The following is a 23,030-nucleotide window of genomic DNA, read 5'->3' on the forward strand; positions in this document are numbered from 1 at the left end:
ATATATAAGTGTATCAAATCATCACATTGTACACCTTAAACTTATATAATGTTATGTGTTGATTATATTTCAATAAAGCTGGAGGAGAAGGGAGAGAATGGGCCAGTTGGAGAGTGTAAGAATTCAATTTCGGATAAATAAAAAGACAACAAATTGAAGTCTAGAATATGAAAAGAAAAAAAATAAAAATACCAGCTTTTGTCTTGCCAAAGGCTCAGGTTCTTTATAAGGCCATCCTTGCATTTATAAACACCTGTGTTGGGAAGGGGAACTGAGCATGTGCATATGCATGAACATGAAGTATCAAATTTTAGAACTAGAAGGACTCTTAAGAATCATGTAGACCAACCTTGCCTATTAAAGATAAGGAACTGCGATTCATAGAAGTGAAATGTCCCACAAAAAAGAGAAAAAAATCAGAACTAGTGTCTGAGTTTCTAGAGTTCTCGATCCCCATGCTTTGCCCACTATATTCATTGAGAGATATATGTACAAGTGTATATATCCAGATGTCAAAAGGATTCCCAGAGGAAAAACTAGAGCTAACAGATTTGGCAGTCCATTCTCATTCAAGTTGGCATATGTGCACAGATCTATAAAACATGGGTGAACACAAAGGGGAAGGGACATTTTCTAATATTTAAATGTCTGCTATGTTGAATATAGAGATTATTCACACAGAAAGAAAAGTTTCTTCCTTTCCCATTTCTCCTTCTAGAATCTAAAACCATATATGCATTCAGAGAAAAGACGGCCATTTGCTCAATACCAAGTTCTGTTCCTTAAAAAAAATAGTTATGATGATGACAATTTTACCTTTTTTTTCTCTTAATTATCTAAAACCACTTCTAGAGAAGTGTTAAAGCCACTCGCGCTTCCAGGTGAGTCAGGTATTGTCCATCCTTACAAATTCTAAATCTGCACTTTTTCAAAATTCTAACCTAAATGGTTTAAGCCCTTTAACCAGTATTAAGAAATCGAATTTTATCAGACAGTGCCTATGACTTGACACACATTAAGAAAGCAGCTGCATTCTCAATGAAAAAGAAATTCCCAAGCAATACATCTATAAACTAAATGCCTTTTCATTCCATAAAAATTAAAAGTAACACTTAATATCTTTAATAAAAGTCAAGTCACAAGTAAGCAACATAAAATGTGGAAGTAGACACTTGACTTTTTAAATAGAGAAGGCAGGCCATCTATTCCAAATAAGTACCCCCTAAAAAATGGCAATGAAGTTTCTCAAACATTTTGAAAGGTGACCACCTACATGCCAGAAAAAGCACTTCATTTATTTTTATATGGATAAATGTCCCATAGTAACAAATTCAACTCATGAATTCTTCTTTTAGTTCAATGTAGTATATTAACAAGTTTAATATTATATTGGCCAGTTTCATTTCTGCTAATGCCAGTTGAAAGACCTGCTATGCTATAGAAAGCATACTTTGTGACAAGTGATTTTCCAAGACAGAATGCCAAAAGGTATCAAATTCAATGTCCCAACATTCCTACCTCTGAAATAATTTCTAAAAATCGAATCAAGTTTAAAGAAATCTCACTCTTATTAAGGAACAAAATCTTGTTAACTGTTTGCCAAAAAGAAAAAAGAACAATAACCATACACTTCTAATTAATCATTCTTTTTTTCATGTCTTAATTATCATCCATTAACATTTTATTGTCTCCACAAATTGTTAGTTAATGCCCTACAGTTATCACTATTCAAAAAACTAAAGGGTTGGCATAAATGCAAATGGAACCACAGAACAAGTAATATAAATGAACAAATAAACCCAGTTAGTCAGTGCTTGCCCGAAGGGGCAGTCACTTTCAGCCAAGCTCCAGCCACTTTCTGAAATAAGGGAATGTGAACTTAAAGATACCAAATCTTCCAAGTTTTCAAAAGAAGTTGCAAAAATTTCCTAATTTTTAAATATTTGTGCATTTTTTTTAACTTGACCCTAAAGCACATGTCTATAACTGGATCTAGCCAGCAGCTGGTCTCTGGTTTGCAACAGCTGGCTTATATAGAAATTCCTGTCTTTATAATATCTAAATTATCACCACAGATCTTCTGTGTGTAGAGAAGCTCTGAGTTAAATGTGATTAGCGAAAGAGACTAGTGGTGCCCTGTTCACAATGAATCACCAACTCCCCGCCACTGTGCCCTGGATGGACTTCTGTGGCAGCATCACCTTATTTGTGTAGAAGTCTGTCTACTGCTACCAGACTGGAAACTTCTTGTAGGCAAGGCCACACCTTATTCAACTTATTTTCCCCAAAACTTGGCATGAACGGCACAAAATAAATATATTCAGATGAATGAATAAGTAAATGAATAAATAAACACAAAATTAACGTAATCTCTGATGTCAATCCCCCGCTAACCTTTTTTCTTCAATATGGAACTCGGTTAAAAGAGTTATTTCCAGTGATTCCGCTTTTCAGAACTGTGTTGCTCTATAACTGAGTAGAAGAAATGGCTGCTTATAGTAATGGTTAAGTGAATTTTGATTAGGTTTTCTAAATTTTCATTGCTGTGTTAAAGCCAAGAAACAAGTATTTCGAATTAATTACCATTAATTTATTTCTGTTATATGAGACAGAAATAAAAGTCTCAAGAGAGCAGAAGGGAAATATAAAAGAGAGTCTCCCCTCCCCACACCCTGCCCTGCCATGTCTATGTGATAATAAATGATCCTATGCTCATTGTAGACAAGTGAGTGTCTAGTCAGGTTGTGGTTGTAGTTGTCATTGTTGTTTTCTTCACTTAAAGAAGCCACTTTCTTTTTTTCTGGATACTTCCCTATGGGTAAAGTGGCATGGGGAAGTTTGGAGGGAATAGAGAAGTAGCCAGGAAACTTGGGTAGTAAGAACAAAAATAAAAGTTCATTCCACACTGTTTCTGTACAAATGAGAATGTTTTCAGCCCAAGTTGAAAGGAGACCTGATTTAGAGTCTCTGTCATTTGTCAGCTAGCCAATATTTTTACTCTCCCTCCTCTCCTTTCCATACACGCACTGTTCTATATGCTTTGGAGTCCAAACATTTTCTTCAATACAATCCTTAGAGCAAAAATCTATACTCTGCATCTATGTACATCAATTTATAGCCTTGCCTATAGAAACTATTTCTGTGTAACTTTTAGAGAACAACTCAGTGGGCACTTATACCTTAATTATCGCCATACAAATATGAACCATAAATAAGTTTTCTACCGTGTGAAGTTTAGCAATGTCAAATGTGTGGATTCCATTTAACCACTGCAGAAGGCTTAAATTTCTAGCCCAATACTTGGGATTCATGAACTGACAACTATGAATAATGTTCCAGGGATGATGTAAGAGAATATTTGAAGCAGGAACAGCTCGAGAAATTTGTGATGCCAAAGTAAGCGGGTAAGGGTATGAAGAAGTGAAGCTCGAGGGGCTAGTCTAGCATAAAACACAGAAATATACTTACCAGAATAGATGGTGAGGTTGCCTGAAGACTTGAAATTTGGGTGTTCCAAACCAGGTCTTCAGTTTGGGGTAGTAAAACTCCTCTCACTGAAGAAATAACAATATTAAAGAACATTTTTAATTGAGACATTATTGTACTCGAGGTTCAGAGACAACTAGAAACCAAGTTCTTTTTTATAGTTTAGATTTGAGCAGAACAGATGGGGGAGACTTGCTTAGAAAATGCTTGCTACTTTATTCAGATATTTTACGTATATTAGCACAATCTGTCTGAATTCTAAGACTCCAACATAAAATATTCTTCCCATTATTATATGTAGGACACTCCTATATTACTTTCTTTCCTTTCTCAAGCAGTTTTTATTCTTTACAAGATTCCTATGAAACAGTTGTTTTTACATTGATTTTTTTCATTTTAATGAGAAAGTCAAACTGAAATTCCAACTCATTTGGTTGATGCTTATGATGGAGAAAATTATACAAAACAATTTCCTTTTTTGGCAGAAAGTTTCTCTGGCTAGGACACCAGAGAGTTTATCACTATACCAATACTACAAAGCAATAAAGTTAAGAGAGCAGGTTGTATAATTTAATTCAACAAAAACTTACTGAATCTTTGCTAGTTACTATAGACTTTTATAAAGTTGAGGCAATAAACAATAATAAAGCCAAGTTTCTCTTGTGGAAGTACTTTCTATGTCAGAGAGATAAATACAAATTATAAATGATGCGAGGGGCTTCTATACAGTATATGGGAACATAGACATAGGAGAAACTGATTTTGCCTGGAGGGGAGAGGGAATCAATGAAAGCTAAAAAGAAAGGATTGCCAGGAGGGTGAACTGGTATATGTACCAAAAATAGAAGCAGAATATCTCCCTGTTCACCTGTCCTATCAGGCCTGACATAGAGAGATCAATCAGAAACCAAAAACCTTATTTGGTTTAAGTATTTTCTAAAACTCTTTTTCAGTTTTGTATACAGTTATCTTGTCTTATGTGAAGAACAAGAATGATGAGATTGAGGATGAACATATCTTTCGATGATGATCAAGTTACCTAGAAAGCTGTAGCCATTCCCAACTTTGAAGTTGGCATGACAAAAAAAAATAGATTTTAGGGAAAAAATTCTGAGTTATTGAAAAGTACATCTAATGAAAGATCAAAGCACCTGAAATAGTTTGTACTGCATATCCTGAAGCTTTCATTGAACTCTCTCGGAATTTCTGAGAGGACCGTTAACCTCTTTTTTAGGGCACCTTCGAGGAGATATCTCTACCCAGAGGCCCCACATAAAAGGAAGACTTTGCTAGCTGTTTGTGAATTTAGTTTTCCCAAACAACCTGACTTTGCCTATTGCATACCTTAATCCTCATGCCATTCTTCCACCACCCTGCCCTTGGAAGGTCAATTTAGGTGCCCATCTCCCTCAGGTCATGACCTTTTAGCTATATATTTTCTGTTTGATCCCAATATCCAGATTCCTGGAATCTTCTGCCAAATGCTGTCTTCTTAGGTAGCCCCCAGCTAGTCCATATCAGCCTTGCCAAAAGGACTGTAACAATTTCAGATTATAATAAACCTCTTTTCACTATTTTATCTGACTTAGGTATTCTAACAAGATTTAACAGAGAAAAAAAGCTCATGAGGAAGTAAGCTCAGGGTATCCACCCTGCTCTAATATACGAAGGCCCCCTACTATTTTAGAACTGATAGTTTAATATCACTATCATCCACTGAAGAGAGTTTCTTCACTTTAAAGTCCTATATAATGCCCATAAAGTCCAGGCCACTTTGTGGCTGTCTCAGCACACTATCATGTTAAAGAAACATCAGTCCAGCAGCCAAAATAATCGAAAAGCAATTCAAAGTTTTATTTCAGGCTCTCAAAAAAATATCTTATTTAGGAAGGAATTATACATAGTAAAATTTTGTTAAAAATTTGTTTCTCTTTTCTCTCTCCTTTGTATCTATTTTTATTATCACACGCGCGCGCACACACACACACACACACACACACACACACACACAGGCCAAGGTTGGCAGCTGCCTGAAAGAACAGAGGCTTCCTTTCTCTGAAGGATATGTGGGAGTTGGGGAGGCTGTAAAAACGCATCATTGTTAGTATTGCTGCTCATTCATGGATCTTCCTCTTTGGCAGCTGGTAGTTTTTCCATACGGTCACTTCAATAAAATACACTCTGGACGTTTTAAAAGTTAGACTACCGAGTGAAGAAATTGTGGAGAAGCAAACATGAAGTAACAAGTAAGTTAACAAGACGCCATGTCCCCGATGAGTTGAGCTCTTGCACACCGGTAACCAGACCCTTAGCCAGCTTTAATGCCAGGTTGGCTAGGCTACTCTTTAGCCCCTAAATCCAGTGTTGTCAGCCTCTCCTTGATGATCTTAGACCCACCTATTGGTTTTGGATAAATACTGGATGTGTACAGCTACCTGAATTCAAACTTAGTATTGGATTCCCTGGGATTCTGCCCAGCAACCAGGATCAGCTCTTCTTTGACCAAGGTCTTCCATCCATTTTCCTGGAGCTGCTCTTTCTCTTCTGCTCTCTGGCTTTTAAGCCTTTACCAGCTGACTTGCCTCTAGACAGTTGATGTGTTGGTTGCCCGGGCAGGACTACAGCCTGTTTCAGTTTATAATTCCATGTACTACTTTACTTTCTTATACTTTGCTTCCATTTCTCTAAACTATTTCTAAAAATCATGTTATTCTCTACAAAAAGTGGCCTTCTGTCTCCACAAAGAGTGGCCTTCTCTAATCATAGAGCCCTTGATTAATTTACCCAAAATAGCTGCATAGCTAAAGCTCCATTCATAAAAGGATGCAGTCTAGAGAATGTTCAGAACTGTATATATTTAGAGACATTAGTTTTCTCCAGAGCATACGAGAAAAGAAACTAAAACTATATAAGGATTTCCATATCAATTTCAAACTCACCATTGATAAGCTGAAGGGATTCAGGATCTGGATTCAAAGAAGAGTTCCCCAGCAAAAAATTCTGATGCAGTGTCTCAGCAATATAATCTCTGAAGTTACTAATTGTATAAACAGCAGTGGGCTTATCATCCAATTCCACAAGACCATGGTTTTCCACCTTGTTGGAGTGAAGGCTGATTAGGTCCCAGGTAGTATTACTGATGGCCTCACCATTGAAGGTTACTGCATAGTGGACATCAATGCCACTATGAATGAAAAGAGAGATTAGATTAGGCCCTGCTAAGAGAGAACAAAGGGAGGAGCTTTGAACCCAGTGAGAACAAACATTAGACCTAGAAGGAGAGTCTCATAAAGCATGGTTTCCATCACCATTCTCTGCAGACCCTGGGCAAACTTTTGCCATCTCCTCCTTTTTCCTAGAGAAGAGAGGGTCATAGCTCTAAGAACATGGGAAGAAATCTAAGGAAGTCCAGAGGTGACCTTGCAGAATACGGGAGCATCCTCTTCCTCCACATTCTCACACCTGCTTTCCTCCTTCAAAGCCAGCTGCTCCTCTTGACTCTCAGCCTGCTTCTTGTTTTCCATATTAGCATTTCTCCTCCGATAAAAACAAAACATTCTAACTCCACCCAACAATTGGTAATCATCTCATATCTCTTTATTATTGCTGTTGAAAGAATTTTGTATTCCACAAGGGGGAATGAAGCAATAAAGAAGCTTAATTACTATAAACTAAAACAGTTATTTATTGTAGGAGGAAAATATGAAACACTTGGAAATAAAGCAAATTATGATTTGTGAATTTTTTTTAATATAATGTTAGAATATTTTCTAATATGACAGTTATTTTAGTCTCTCAGAAGACATCCTTTTTGTTGATTTTTTTTTTTTTTTTGGCCTGGTTGGAATGATAACTCCAAAGTTTATGAGTTTACTACCCCATAAGGAATTAACTAATTTTGCATCTAACCAAGTAATTCTTTCCCAATTAACTGTATAAACTTCTGTTTTTCAAATGCTCTAGAAATGCTCGCATTTTCTGATGGCTCTCTCATTAATGAGCTGAACAAAACCTTGACAAGTGCTAACAAATAACTTTGTCTGGGAATTGGCTTTTACACTATCCACCTTTCCATGAGTAAACAAAGAGAAGATTTCTTGGAGTAAAGGATAGAGTAAAAATAAATAAATATGAATTAATGTGTCATTTGATATTTTCTTAAACAGACATTTTGGGAAAATAGTATCAGAATATAAAATTTTAAAGCCAAAAGGAATACTCTTTCTAAACTCTAACTCAGATTTCTCTAACAACTAAATCTAACATTTTGTAAGTGCTTACAATGTGACAGGTATTTCCCATGCTTTATTTCATTTAATTTTCATAATAACCTTAGGAAGGTTTTATTATTTTCAGGTTATTGTTGAAGAAATTGAGCTTTAAAGAACTTAAAAGACATGCCTAAAATTTCACAACATGTAAGTGGTAGATCAATATTCAAACACCAACCTGACTGACTCCAGCATCTGCATTCTGAACTACTATGCTACTCTCAGCAGCTTTAATTAAGCTATGAACAGAAAAAAAGTCATTATGAAGACAGCTTTGCTCCAGTCGACACTGTAGCTTCCAGTCCGCCTGTGAGACACAGTCATCAAGGGCAGTACCCAGCAAGCTATACCGAAATTGCTTCAGAGGAAAGGAGAATACTCTCTTCCCAGAGGTAAACCAGACATGCGATAGAAACAATTTGCCATGTTCAGACATTCTGTAGGAGCAAAATGACTCCCAAATCAAAGCATAAAAATAAATTAAGCGCTTCTTCCTCTGAACTTACTTACATATTCTTATATATTCCTTGATTATAGCCTTTGTTGTTTTGTAAAGATTCTGTTTTACAGCGACTGCCTTTCAATCTCTCCTTGAGTTTCTATCCTGTGGTCAGCTTGGTCCCTGGCACTGAGGGGTACCCAGTGCCAACTGAATGAACAGAAATCTATACTTATCTGAATATAAAAAGAAAAGTGCAGCCTAATCAACGTATTCATAGATCTAAAAAGAAAAGATATCGACATAATGACAATGGTCTCGTAAAGTCTAGAGAAAAGGGAATTAGTCAACTCATTTATGTTACTATTTAGTGGAATGCTTCTCACCAGTGTATTGTGGCTTCCTTGTGAGACAGATCCCTAGACTGTAGACAGCCATAACAGGCTAGCATGGCTTGATAATACTGGCCACTAGAATCACCAACTTCCTTTTTCTGATTTCAGATTTGCAAAGGGAACTTTTGATTATAAATCCCTACAGATTTTCTTATTGGGAAAGAACACATGAGCCAGCCAATGCAATAATTGGTCGGTCAGCAGACATATTTCTTGCTTTAAATAGATCAATTGGCTTCCTAGAGAATGCACTGTATTTTGTGGTTTGGTAAGCATAAATTGGTCTTAAGAGACTCTCCTCCCTGAGAGCAGTAGCAGTGCTGGACCTGTCCTGGGCCTGCTTGCTGCAGATCATACCCTAGATTACAGAGGACACCATGAAAGTGACATCCTTCACCTGCCATTCAAGCAGCCAGGGCTCTTTAATGTTCCTGTCTCACTCTGAGTAACTTCAATAAGGTTTTCCTCCCAGATCTGATATTCTGATAAGCTGCCACTTCCAATGGGGGTGGTTTAGGGTCCTTTAAAGTGGCATTTGCACATTTTGACACCTGATGCTCTACTAACTGGTAAGACATCTGCTGGTCATCTAGAACTTCCTTCAATCTCTTAATTTTTCATGTCAGAATATGGGTAATTTCTGATCTTTTTTGGTAAAGAAATAAATTCAGTAAAATATTCTAAAACAACCAAATGATGGTCTCAAGGTAGAATAAAACAGTAAGAGGGACATCTACTGGTCAGAACTCACTATACCATATGTGTCCCAAGCATCTAGCATAATGCCTGGCTCACAGTAGTTCAATAAATACTTTTGAAAATAATGAAAAAATTAATGGTAAATTTTATTCACTAATGAAGGCAGGTAAGACAACTGAATTTCTGCCACTTAAATAACAGTATGCAATACTCCTGGCTTAACGAAAGGATTTTTAGTCTCTAAATATGAAAGAGTAATCTTTTACCCTAAAGAGCATGCATATCATCTTCATACATTTATGTCTTCTGAGTAATCACTTTAGGGGCAATTGCTTCACAGCCATGACCCAACTCTGTGAGAATGTGTATGCCCTCCTCAAGCTCTGTGGAATGGACCATGTCTACATCTCCAGAAAGATGAGCTTTTCCTTGGGGTCTTTGCACAACATATTAACATGTTAACATGGCTCATAAGACTGGAAGCATTGATAAGGAAAAACTGGAGAAGAAGAAAAGGCTGTGCCAGTTTGCACTTGAGTTTGTTTCTGGGCTATAAAAAAATAAGACAAGGAGAGTCAAGTGTTTACTGGGCGTCTACGATTGCCTTGCGTGACTTTTAACTAACATACAGAGAAGATCAAGAAAAATGTTCCTGGATTAAAAAAATTTATGCAAATCAGGTAATTTGGGTTAGATTACTGGTCTTACTTTTTATTGGCAAAAAAAATTTTTATTACCCAAATATTTCCCTTGGACATCTAAAAACAACACTTCTATTATAATCTGCCTTGTCTAGTGAGGATAAATTCATTTAAGAAGATAAAAGTCTTCAGAGAGATGCTACAATTTATCACCATGTTTTTGTTCTGGAAAGAAAACTCAAAGAAATGCTTGAGGTTATCTGGAAACCATCTATTCTCAGAGCCGAGAACTTTACTGTGACCCAGAACAAACTGAGTTCTGGCATGGAAAATGGAATACAGAGAAGTCTCAGGATGAGGGACAGAATAAAAGCCAAGAGGCCAAGGGAGCACATATGAAGCAGAATGCACACTGGAAGACAAAACATTTTCTGATTGAAGAAAGCTGTGCTGGCTCTCTGCACTCAGCAACTATGAGGTAACCAACGACCATGTATCATCATCTTTCACCTTCCAAACTAGACTGAAACAACTGTTATACAGAGGAAAATTATATAGAGGAAATATCTGTCTGACAGAGATTTCCAGAGATTTCAGTCCCGTGGAAGTGAAATTTACCCTTTCTTATTCTCTTACTTCAAATGCCCTGGTTGGCTGTTTGACATGTACAGATCTTAAATGGAAAAAATAATGCTATCACATCTCATTAAGATTAACCAAAATAAATATATTTCAGAGAAACTCAGATATACTCAGAGAAACTTCTTCCATAAAACTTCTATTAGGAAGAAGACACACACTTACAAAGCCTGAAGCTAAATTTTTGAAGTATATGTACCAGTCAGATATATATTGTTGATTCACTTCAAATGGATCCTACTAACTTAAAATAATGTGTGCATCTTGAAAGAGGTACAGAGCAAATAGAAAATTTCATGTGCATGTAAGTGTTTATAACATTTTGTTGTTATGTTTATAACATTTATAAATGTTTAGAGATTATATATTACATAAGACTATTTCTGTGCTATACATTCATTCATACATAGCACAGAATAAAAGAATACCAAAAAGTTATGAATAAATTAATCAACTGCCTAATACCTGGTAGTACTGAACAGTTTTAGAAAGTATACCTAGATTAACAATTTTATCATAAAATCTAATGGCTTCATATTGATTTGTTGTCTGTTTATTTGTTGTCTGTGTCCCCACTGAGGGACTCATTCTTTTGATCATATGGTTAACATCAGACTATGGGTTGTTTTTATATTCTAATGATTCCCAAGAAGGCAGCAATTAAACAACCTGGCCTTTTGGTTTAGTGCTGACCATCAACACATGTGCCTATAATATATACACACAAATCAGCTTATATATTTGAGACTACAGAAACCTAAATTCTGATTACCTTGTAAAATTATTTGATAACTCCTACTCATATAACTTATGGCAAATCAGTTTGCCTCCCTGAGGTAGTATTTCCTTACCACCCAAAGAAGAATGAATATTGACTCTCATTTTCACTATCTGACAGGGATATAAGAAAGTAAAATGAAAAATTAAAAGAACTAGTATTTTGACATATATCTGAAAGCACTTTTCATTAGACTGTATTCTAGAGGATGGAGACTAAGAGTTACTAATTTTTGTAGACACAGGGTTTACCTAATTAGCAGGCACTTAGTAAATACTGGCTAAAACAACATAAATGAAACTGAGGAAGTCAGAAAGCCCTTTCCAAGTATAAAATATTACAATGAAGGAATATTACTGTATCTCTAAACATGCCCATATTTAGCCTGTGAATATATTTCATAAATTATATATTATACTAACCAACCTTTTAGGAGAAAGTGAATTTTAAATAAATTTAGAATCAAAAGACAAAAAAAATTACAAGCGACTTTCACAAGGGGTATTGACTATGTATCTATATCACATGTGCTTCTTCAAAGAAATTTCAGAGAGCAGCTGTTTCTACAAATGAACTATTGCAGAGATCAGCTTTCTCCCCTTCATTTATCACTTAAAGTGACACTTGATTATGTTATTGAATGCACGCATACTTGAAAATGTTTACATTAACTCAAGTTTTTATTCTTGTTTTAAATTAAGTGTGACTCAATATTTGAAAGTACTTCTCAGTTACCACTCTATAAGAGGTCTGTAAACTATAGCCTGTGAGCTAAATCCAGCCCACTGTCCCTGAATTAATGGATTCTATATTTTTAAGTGAATGAAAAAAATCAAAAGAAGAACAATGTTTTGTGACATGTAAAAATTAAATTTCAGGTTTCAGTGAATATAATTAAGATATATTGGAAAATAGCCACACACATTCATTTTCACTGTATTGCCTATATCTACTTTCATCTGATACTGGCAGAGTTGAACTGCTGCAACAGAGATAATGTGACCTGAAAAGTTTAAAATATTTACTATCTGACCCTTAAGAGAAATAGTTTGTCAAACCCTGATCTGTAAGGTGATGGATAGTGGTATTAGAAGTGATAAAAGAATTGAGCCATGCTCCCTTGGACCTAAGTCTACCATATTTTCTAAACTACCTTCTCATTCACTGAACAGTATAGAAAGTGCCAAAAAGTACTCTACCTGCCATTTTCCTTGGGGGATCTGAAAATAAAAATTGAAAATGTTAAGTAGAGTTTAAGACAGTTCTCGTTCATCAAAGTGCAAGTTCTCAATATACTTCCCCTGAAATGTTCCCTTAAATGAAAATGTTTGCATAGTATTAGAAGCTGACAAATTCCTGTAGTTTGAAGGAAGTAAGCAAGGGTGGAGAACATGTTCTACTTTAAAATAAATAGTCATTATATCTTTAAACTTTGGTAAAATGCTTTTTAAACAATTCACAGAAGGTTATCTCTTTATAAACACGCTCTTTTTAGTAGATCAGCAGAGGACCCCAGTAGTTGGCACTAACAAAACTGGGAACACTCTTTGAGAGATGCAATGTGTTACTTAGAATTAAAACTAAAATAAATGAACAGTAAATCAGGTGGTATACAGTCAGATTTTAAGGTTTTAAGGGGCTGGTGAAAGTCAGCCCCTTAAAACTATAGGGCATTGCATAGCCTTTAATGTTTATTTATTTTATGTGACAGACACTTAATAGAACTTTCCATGTGCCAGAAACTGTGCTAAGCATTTTATAAAAATTAATTCATTCAATCCTCGTTAAGACTTATTAAGGATCGTTAGTATTCCTATATTACAGGTAAAGAAACTGAGCAACAAAAAGGCTAAATTACTTACCAAAAGTATTTTTTAGTAAGTCAGGATAAATTGTCTTTTTTATACAAATGAGAAGTTAAGACTTGGTACTTTACCCCAAATCATCCAGCCAGAGTGCCAAAAACAGGATTTTAACCTAGGCAAGTTGGCTCCAAAGGCCATGTTGCCTTTCATGTGCAGCTAATTGAGAGAGGTTTACGTATATAAGAGTACAGAAATCCAAAAGGCCTCACATTCTCAGGTTCTCATATGAGCTTTAGCCACAACTGGAGGCAGTATTCTGTGAAAAGTGCTAAGACTGAACTGGAGAGACTGGTCATGGTGTCAAAATAGGTGGAGGGTCAATTTACGATGCTTGCCCTCTCCCCTGTACTAATAACTAGCTGAGTGTCCTTAGGTAAATTATTTAAACTCCTGTGCTCTGGTTTCCTTATCAGAAACAATGAGGAGAATAGTAACTATCTCATTTAATATGCATATTAAATGAGTTAATATACATATAAAGCCTGGTACACAGTGCTTGCTGTTAATTCTGGTAAGGCCAGAGTTTGTGACAGGAATATGCCAAAGCTAAGATGCTGATACTGTTAATTATGCTGTAAGATTACAGAGTGCCCCCATTCATACTCTCTTGCACCCAACCACTGAGTCATAGCTATCACCCAAATACTCCAAACCTTCAGAGGACTGAGTCTAATGGAGGTTCAGAGCAAGAACTATAAAGTCGGCTACTTTGTTCCAAATTCACAAGCTAATTTACAAGCTCTCTGATTCTCGGCTAAAACTTCATCCCTTTAAACCTGTTTGCTCCTCTGTAAAATGAGTACTAATAATATTTATTCTGAGAGAGTGATGTGAGCTTAGGAATGTGAAATGCCTAATACAAAGTAGTCACTTAAAAAATGTTCACAAGTGTCATACAGCAGGTCTAAGGCAGGGAAGAACCATCTTAAAAAAAGATCTCTGGTTTACTCAGAACTATTACGTTTGAAATGAAGATGAATGCATCTTCTCCAGAGTGGCCTCGCACCAAGACATCAAAGTCACCTCAGTGGAACACTGACAAGCTTTAGTAGGACCTTGAGGTCACATCTAATCTGACTTCAGGCTCCCCTCAGTGTCAAATCAAAGCAGTGTAACATGTCAGCAACAGGCTGGGGACATGAATTCCTAAGTTCTCACCATGGCCCAACTATAGATGTAGTATGTCTCCTTGAATACATTATTTAGCCTTTTTCTAATTCAGTTTCCTCACCTGAAAAACTAGCATTGGGAATACAAACCTACCAGAAATAGCACTAAATTAGAGCATCCAAATCATTCTGATCATTGTTGTATATATAAAATACACAAAAGGATATTCCAATTGAAATAAAGAGTACATTTTCAGAGTAAGTCTATTTACCTAAAGTCAAGTACACGGATGTCCTTGTAGCCCGGTAACCCAGTAAATGCGTTTCCAACCTGTTAAAAATAAAAATAAAATTTATAACTATGTAGAAATGTGAAAAGGGATATAGAAAATAACGTTTTTAAGAGAAGAATATAAAGCACACTGTTTACAACTATAGAAGCCTGTACACATACAAAGATACATATGGATCAGAAAGTCACTATGAAAATTATAATAGTTACAATGTTAAAAAAGTTTTTACCACAACACAGACACATTTTTCTTTTTCATTTCATCTTTTAAGGTTTTTAATATTAATTTTTTTCAAATCATAAAAAGCATACTTCTTATTGACAAATCACTGTTTTTTACCCCATTATGTGATAAAATATGAAAAAAAGCATTAGTTTCCAAAGGAGCTATAACAACATTGTTAAATGTGATTGTTTGGATTAGAAATCTGGCTGCAGCATACACATTGATAAATAGGTGTTCATTTCCTAAAAGTGTCTGGTGGTATCTGTTTCCTGTTCCTACAATGCAAAGGAACTGTGAACACAGTCAACAACAGAAAGAAATCTATAAGCCTGGGCTTAGCCTCCAAGAGAGCAGACTTGTCAAGTGGTTGTCACGAAGGAGATTATGAAGCAGTGACCAGGTAACTTAACTGGTCAGAAGATCAATTTATGAGTATCACATCTGTCAGCACTAGATTTATTACCACATCTTTAAAATCCAGCCATGGAAATCAATAAGAGTTTAGTGACGAGAGTGGGGGAAAAGAATGCTAAATATCTAAAAATAATCAGACAATGCACAAATACCTGATGTTTGTGTACAAATACCAAATGTTTAACAAAACTGAACATTTAACCCATAACATTTCAGAAAGTGCAATCTCACCAGATAAGTAACTATGGGACCAACATCAGAATAAGGGAAGTAAACCGTTAGTGGACTTTAGGAACTCTGTTACTGGATCTCTGGGCATCTGCTTTTAAAACCAAGTCCTCATGTAATCAGGAGAGTGAGATATCTTTAAAATTCTGGTTCACTGAAGATCTTCCTGCCTTAAAGATAAAGAAACCAAATCCATGAAAGTTCTTGGCTATAATAACTTGCCTTATTTTATCTTCTGAGAGGAAAAGAAAGAAGTGCTATAATTCTTAGAGGATGGGGTGGGGATGGAATCCACAGGACTGAGGGTTAAGTCCCAGATGCTTTTGCCAGCTGAGTGCCATGCACAAGTCTTCTTTTATAGAATTAATACTGCCCTGCCCACCACACCAGTTTTTGTAAGATCAAAACGAAGGTAGCTGAAAGTACTCCATTAACTGCAAAATACTGTATAATTCCATGTTATTATTATTAGTAAAACCATCTCATTTGGGGCTTTGCCATCTCTTGGGTCTAAACACAAACAGGTATTCTAATTCATCACGTCCAGTTACTTATTATACATGTATCCAGTTGTAAGAAGTCATTCTACTTAATTAACATCAAGAATAATAATAGGTATAATTTATTGAGTGACAGTTATGTGCCTGGTGCTTGGTAATATTACTTCTAATCTTTGCAAAAATCCCAAGAGATACATACTTTGCCATTTTTATAGATGAGAAAACTGAGACTCTTGAGATGTCAACTAACTTGCCCAAAGTCATGCATTTGGTGAGTGACTGAATCATAATTTATTCAACTCCAAATCTCTCTGAGACTGATTCCCATATTCTTCCCATTGAATTATATGCCTCTTCCTCTTTCCCTTGACTCATAATAAATATAGTTTAGAAATGGGGCCACATCACTTCTCGACCTTTTGGCTATGATCAAGAGTAGAAATGGGACCGGGACTGGGAAAACTGTGAAGTTCACCATAACTTTTGGGAAAAGAGTGAATGAAGCTCACTGCAACTTCTCACCTGACTTAAAATGAGGGGGACTCTGTATGATATAAAAGAAGGAACACTTCGAAAAGAAGAAAGAGATCTGATTTTGTCTTTTATTTTGAGGGGTTGAAATCACCATGAACAAGTTACTTGACCTCCTGAGCCTCATGTGTAAAATGGGGATGCTTATCCACATGGCTGCTGTTAGCAAACAGATATATAGCAGCCTGCAGAACGGAAAGAACTATATAAGGACACTGTGTTGATACTGTGGCTGTCTTCGGTTACTGATGCTCCCAAGCCTGACCTTTTCCTCTATGATATCATACTTGGTAGTATCTCTAGCTTATCTTACTCTTGCTCTTCTCCTCATTAAAACAAACAAACAAACAAAAAGAGCCCCTGATCCTCAATCCCCCAAACAGCTTTCTTTTTCCCTGTATGTCTTCCAATATTACCGAAGAAAGAATATTAAGAAGGAATAATCCCAGTGACTATGTCCTGAAGGGAAAGAGCTAGAGAGCCCTCTTAGTGTGCAGTAAACATGGCAACATGGCCTTTCAGAGACACAACCCCAGACTCTGCTGCTATACACAAAGATGGTCCACATATGGTTACTGGTTGACATTTTGTTTCAGATAAAGAGACAGGGATGTAGAGACAGGCCAGAGAAGGAACTGCTTCATGTTCATTATCCTTCATTACCTTCAAGTCGCCTTAAGCCAATAGCTACCTACCTCATAAAGTCCCTGCTCAAAATGTTTTTCAGAATATTTATTAGATTTTTTTCTAAATATGTAGTCATTCAGTACAATTGTTTACCCAAACACTGAGGCTTATTAAAGGTTCCTTAATCCAAGGGCAAGGAGAACCAGACAGCTGATCCAAGACACTCTCTGATGCCAGGTGGCCACTGGCCTGGCTGACATTTCTTCCACGTATCATACAACCTCACAATTTGGCCACACAGCTAGGAAAATTAATCATCTGGCCTACACTCCCCATGTCTGATGGCTGCAATGATGCTGTTTGGCTGAGGGATGCATGCTTTATTTCTCATGTAGACACAGTGTCTAGGGAAGGAAATTAGTCCAAGGTAACAGAATTGAAAAACTTGGCCAAGGAGAACCCCATCAAGAGGGAATGGAAAAGAAATAAACAGGAGGGAATGATGTGCCTTGTAATTAGACAGAGAGAGGAGATGGGCACTCGATGACTTACTACACAAGAAGGGGGACAAGTATGTATTATTTACAACTAAAAGAATCTTGAGTTCAAGTCCTCTATAGAATTTTTCAAGGAGTTCAAGTCCTCTATAGAATTTTTCTTACCTTGTGAGATGGTCTATTGCATGATTCTTTAAAGAACTCCTTTTTAAAAATACCTCCACCCAAGGAACAGAAGTAGAAGGGAAATTTACTTGTCACTGGATGTCCTTTTGTCCTTTGGACTTGGCACCATGTATTAACTATGTGTTAACTGCTCAAAATTTTTCCATTTAAAACAATAACACTAAATATGAAATTAAAAGAAATTAAATTTAATGTTTCCTAAAGAAAAACAATACATTGTATGTAGTTTTTCAAAATACTTATTTCTCCAAATATTGTCAAGTTAAAACCATGCCGTAGAACACATTCTTCCTTAGCTATACACCAAAAGTTGGAAATTGCATTTATTTGTTAGTAGATGGCAAAATGTATGCAAGATTTTGCTGCAATGAGATAATTCATCTGTATTTCTGTGTACTTTTCACAGAGCATTCTGAAGAAATGGCTAAGTCACCACCCCCAAAACAAGCAGATAAAGAGCTTGAATCCTAAACTTACCTTTAAGCAGTGCTGTGAATACGAAAAATTTACAACCCTAAAAAACTGTCTTGTTTATAAAAAAAAATGAATAAAAACAAACAAACAAACAGACAAAAATCACCCACCTCTGAAACGAACACTTCTACAAAGCGCTGGTGGTAGAAGCTGGAGGGATCCTGTAGTTCTTCCCTGTATTGCTCCCCCAAAAGGTGGATACTAAATTCTGCAATCTGCTCAGCTGCTGGTTCTGTAGATTCTTCGATCACACTCTCAATTTCATTGCTAATCTGGATTTTTAAAGAAAAAACAATAAATATCACTATTTACTCATTCGATCAGCAAATATATATTGATTACCTACTATTTGCCAGATACTATACCAAAGACAACTTCTGCTGATGACTTTTTCTATAGTATTTGACTTTGGAACTAATTAGGTAGACTTTAAAACATAGGTTAATATTAAAATTACTGTGCATGTTTACCCTCCTTTGAACATAACAATGACCAGTTCAGGGAAAGACAGAAAATTTTCCACAGATAATGACCAAAGTTGACCATCAGTAAGTGAATTAAAAGAGTTGAATCTGCTAAAATTATCATCTAAAAATAGCCTAGAAGGGTGGTTCTCAACATTGTTTATATTTTTACAAATTCTTTAATGTCTGGTTGGATTCTCAAATCTCCTTCTGCATTCAATCAGTTCCCATATATAGTTTTAGTCTAAGTATGTGAAGAAAATCCAGCCATACAGATATGTATTGGGGAAGGGAGGAATATATCAATAGCCTTTTCAGATAAGTGTGAATATTCTTTTTAGATACTACACTAAGTTCAACAAGTGGTAGTTTCTTAATGGTTAGTTGCTATGTGGAATCTGAAACCACATCAGCAGCAATTTTTTTGTACTCTGCAATATTTAAATCCAGTTTTCCCAGTAGCCAAAGTTGGAATAGTTTGAGCAACAAAATAAATATTGAATTATAATCCAAAGAATAAAATAGGCATTCATGCATGGGTACTAATATAATTTAATATATAAATGTGAGAAAAGTGACAATAGTTTCTTATTGAAGAATTCCAATTAATAAATATTGAAGGAATAGGGGAAATAGAATATCCCTACTGTAACATACAGTAATAATTGTTGCATGCAAGATACATTTGAGTTCATCAAATCCAAGTCCCTCCATTTTGGTACATAAGAAAACCAAGGTTTGGAATGGAAGAATGGCTGGTCTAAGGGCTCATAGCAACCCAGTGGCACAGTAAGGAAGAAAATACAAGGACTTCTTTCATCGTTTCATTTTTCATCCCTAATGGATCATATTATAGCAACCTTAAACTTCAGAATAAGAAAGAACCTCAAAAAGTGCACCATCACTTCTAATGCTTAAATTCTCTCTACACTATCCCTGACAAATGGCTACTTGTCCTCAATTTAAATGGCTCTAATGAGAAAGAGTAATGACTTTCAAAAGGAGACCATTACATTTCCAAAAAGGCTCTCATGGTTGGAAAGTTTTTAATATTAAACTCATATATATTTACCTATAAGGGTTACCATTGATCCCAATTCTGTAACCTGGGATACCTATAAAACCTGTAGTCACCAGAGAACTCTTCAAATAAATACAGGCAGTTACTATATCTTCCCTGACTTTTCACTAGTTCTTCTCCTCCAGACACTTCTCAGGCTCTTAATATGTTCCTTAGAGTGTAATACAAACAAGTGAGGTTTGATCAACTAAAATACTGTAGGACTACCACCTCCCTTATGGTAGAGTATATGTTTGTATTAAAGCAACCCAAAATTACATGAGCTTTAACTAAATGTTTTCCCCACCAGTAATTGTATCATACTGCTGACTCATACTGGAACTGACATCAACAAAAACTCTTAGTCTTTAATAAAATTTTGTACAAGCTTTGCATTTTTCTATATTAAATTTTACCTCAGTACATTTGGACAGAAACTTCCATTTCCAGTATTATTTTAAAAGAAATATGCTTAGTAACCTTACTGCTACAGATATATGCACCTCTATGTTCATTGTAGTATTATTTACAATAGCCAAGATATGGAAGCAATGTAGGTGTCCATCAATAGATGAATGGATAAAGAAGATATGATACATACACACACACACACACACACACACACACACACACACAATACTAACAGAATATTGGCAGCACAAAAACTAAATCTTGCCATTTGCAACAACATAAATGTATCTAAAGATGTATGTTAAGTGAAATAAATCAGGCAGAGAACGACAAATACCATATAGTTTCACTTACATGTGGAATCTAAAAACAAAACAAAAGAAAAAACAAACAAAACAGGCTCATAGAAACAGAGACCTAAGGGGGGGTTATGAGAAGGGAAGGGGTGTAGGATGGGTGAAAAGGGGAGGGAATTATAGTCAATAATATTGTGATAAGTTTACATAGTGACAGAGGATTACTAAATTTAGTAGAGTGATTACATTGTAAGGTATAAAAATGTTATATTGTACAACTGAATCTAATATAACAAATATAAAATTGTATACTAACTATATTTAAATAAAAAAATAAATTTAAAAAAATCTATATCCTTCTGTCTGAAGAGGAGAAGGCTAATTCCTAATCAGTTCAAGGATAGAACACAGGCAAAAATCTCCACAGTGAATTATGTCACATAGCCCACAGGAGACAGTGAGCTTACTATAATGACAGTTCCCCAGTCTCTGAGTCATTTTGTTTACAATTTGAAGCCCTCTCTTGCCAATAGCAGTTTTACTCAGTTATCTAAGGAATCTCAAATTCTTTTTAATGTACCAGTTTTAGTATCCATAACATTTCCATAAAAAGAAATTTAGGAAGTCTTATGTAGTCTAGCAATGAAATATAAATCTCTCTCAATCCCTGTGTTAGAAACTAAATAACAAAACAGAGAATCACTCACGCTCTCCTCCGGCCTCTCCAAACTGCTCTCTAAGGTACCTTCGTAGGAGGTGACCTCTAGATATGGAACACTGAGAACAACACCTAGGTAGAAAAAGAAAAACATGTATGTGAATTTAGTCCCTAAGTCAGAATTCATACCAGAAAATAAGAAACCAACTTCAAAAACATTCTTATAAGTCATTTGCTTTTTCATTCTGGAAATGCTATGCAATCTAACCTCAAAACACATTTGCATAGAGTCTTCTCAGGACAAGAAATAGTTATGACTCATTTATTCATTTAATGAGCATTTACTGAGCATCTACTATATGTCAGTCTCTATGCAAGATGCTAGATATACAAAGTTCCTATCCTTAAGAAGCTATCTAATAAAGGGGAGAAATATTAAAAGAAGTAACATTACCAGAAAGGGGAAGTGGGTGAAGGTTAGAGACTGCCCATAAATTAATAATTGTTCAAGCTGGGATTCATTGTGCTACTTTAATTTTTGTAAATGTTTAAAATTTCCAATAAAGAGAAGCTTTTTAAATAAATTAAAAATAAAGAAAGCAACTACCAATTTACAGGAAATATGGAGGTCAATGAAACATGTTAAAGTACACCACAGAATGCAATCAGAAAAATCCTTACTCTGGGAAACCATGCAAGACAAATGAAAAATGGTGGAGCTAAAAAAGTTTCCACTTGTTAACATAAGCAGTAGTTACAGAGGGTTTGCTTTAAAATAATCCTTCAGGTCATACATTTGTTTTATGTAGTTTTCCGATTTGTATCATACTAATTAAAGATTTTTAAGTAACCACAACATAATGCCATAAAATTAGTGAAGAATTATTTTTTCTTGAGAACAACATATAAAGAGAGAGAAACACAATTTTTAAATGTGAGCTTAAAAATGTGTTTGCTTGCAAGAGTGTGTTAAACTATAAATAATTTAAAAAGAAAAGTGATTAAAGGCACAAAGCATACCTCCCAACGTTGAGGTATCACCAACAGGAACTGGAGATGACAATTCAGGGCTAGGAAAAAATGTGTTTAGAGTTAATAAAATGATAGAAATGTGAAGGTTTATTAGTTTTTGTTTTGTTTTTCCAAAAAGGACTTCACTAGGAAGATGACAAGATGACGTAGAAGGTAGAGGATATGCACGCCTCCTCTAGCGACCACATCAAAATTATAACAAAACTACAGAGCAACCAGCATGCAGAGTCACCTGAGGTGTAGCTGAACAGAAGCCCTACAACTAGGGACAAAAACTAACAGGTAACCTCAAAACAGTAGGAGGGGTGGAGGCGCGAAGTGGTTTGGTACCACAATCGCATGTGGCAATCAAGAATCAGGAGAGATATCTTGTCTGCAGAGCCCACTCCCCGACCTGAGGAACAAGGAGTCCCCAGTCTAGGATTCCGGTGCTGGGAAGAGAAGTCCCTACAACTTCTGGCTGTGAAAACCAGCAGAGGTTGTGGCTGAGATAGAGGGCCTACAGAAATTGGAAACCTTCCTCTTAAAGGGCCCACGCCCGGCCTCACTCACTGACGGACTTGCTCACTCTGAGCTCCAGAGCTGGGGCAGCAGCTCCAGAGGCGCCAGGGACATATGGGGAGGCGTTGAGTTGCCAAACTTTAGGGAGAGGGCTGGAGGAGCGGCTTTCTCCCAGAGAGAGGTGCAGACAGAAGCCATTGCTCCTTTGTTGAGCCCTCCCAGCTCCCAGCCTGCAGACACAGGAGCCGCCATATCAGAGTCACCATCAACCTGGATAACACAGGTTGCTCCACCCAGGGGATTCCTGGAGA

At 36.1% G+C, this 23,030-nt stretch overlaps 1 protein-coding gene across 1 annotated transcript in view; it reads right to left on the reverse strand.

Annotated features, from left to right (window-relative positions):
* IMPG2 (interphotoreceptor matrix proteoglycan 2) overlaps positions 1-23,030 on the reverse strand; it is a 73,092-nt gene that overhangs the window by 17,454 nt on the left and 32,608 nt on the right. Inside the window, exons 5-11 of the mRNA XM_039856834.1 lie at positions 22,207-22,256; positions 21,236-21,318; positions 18,408-18,569; positions 14,595-14,653; positions 12,548-12,568; positions 6,426-6,670; positions 3,469-3,554 (exon numbers count right to left, since the gene is read on the reverse strand). Coding sequence (XP_039712768.1) covers positions 3,469-3,554; positions 6,426-6,670; positions 12,548-12,568; positions 14,595-14,653; positions 18,408-18,569; positions 21,236-21,318; positions 22,207-22,256 — 706 coding nt within the window. The remainder of the gene's footprint in view (positions 1-3,468; positions 3,555-6,425; positions 6,671-12,547; positions 12,569-14,594; positions 14,654-18,407; positions 18,570-21,235; positions 21,319-22,206; positions 22,257-23,030) is intronic.

Source organism: Pteropus medius, unplaced genomic scaffold, assembly GCF_902729225.1.
Source record: "Pteropus medius unplaced genomic scaffold, Ma_sr-lr_union100, whole genome shotgun sequence".
NCBI lineage: Eukaryota > Metazoa > Chordata > Mammalia > Chiroptera > Pteropodidae > Pteropus > Pteropus medius.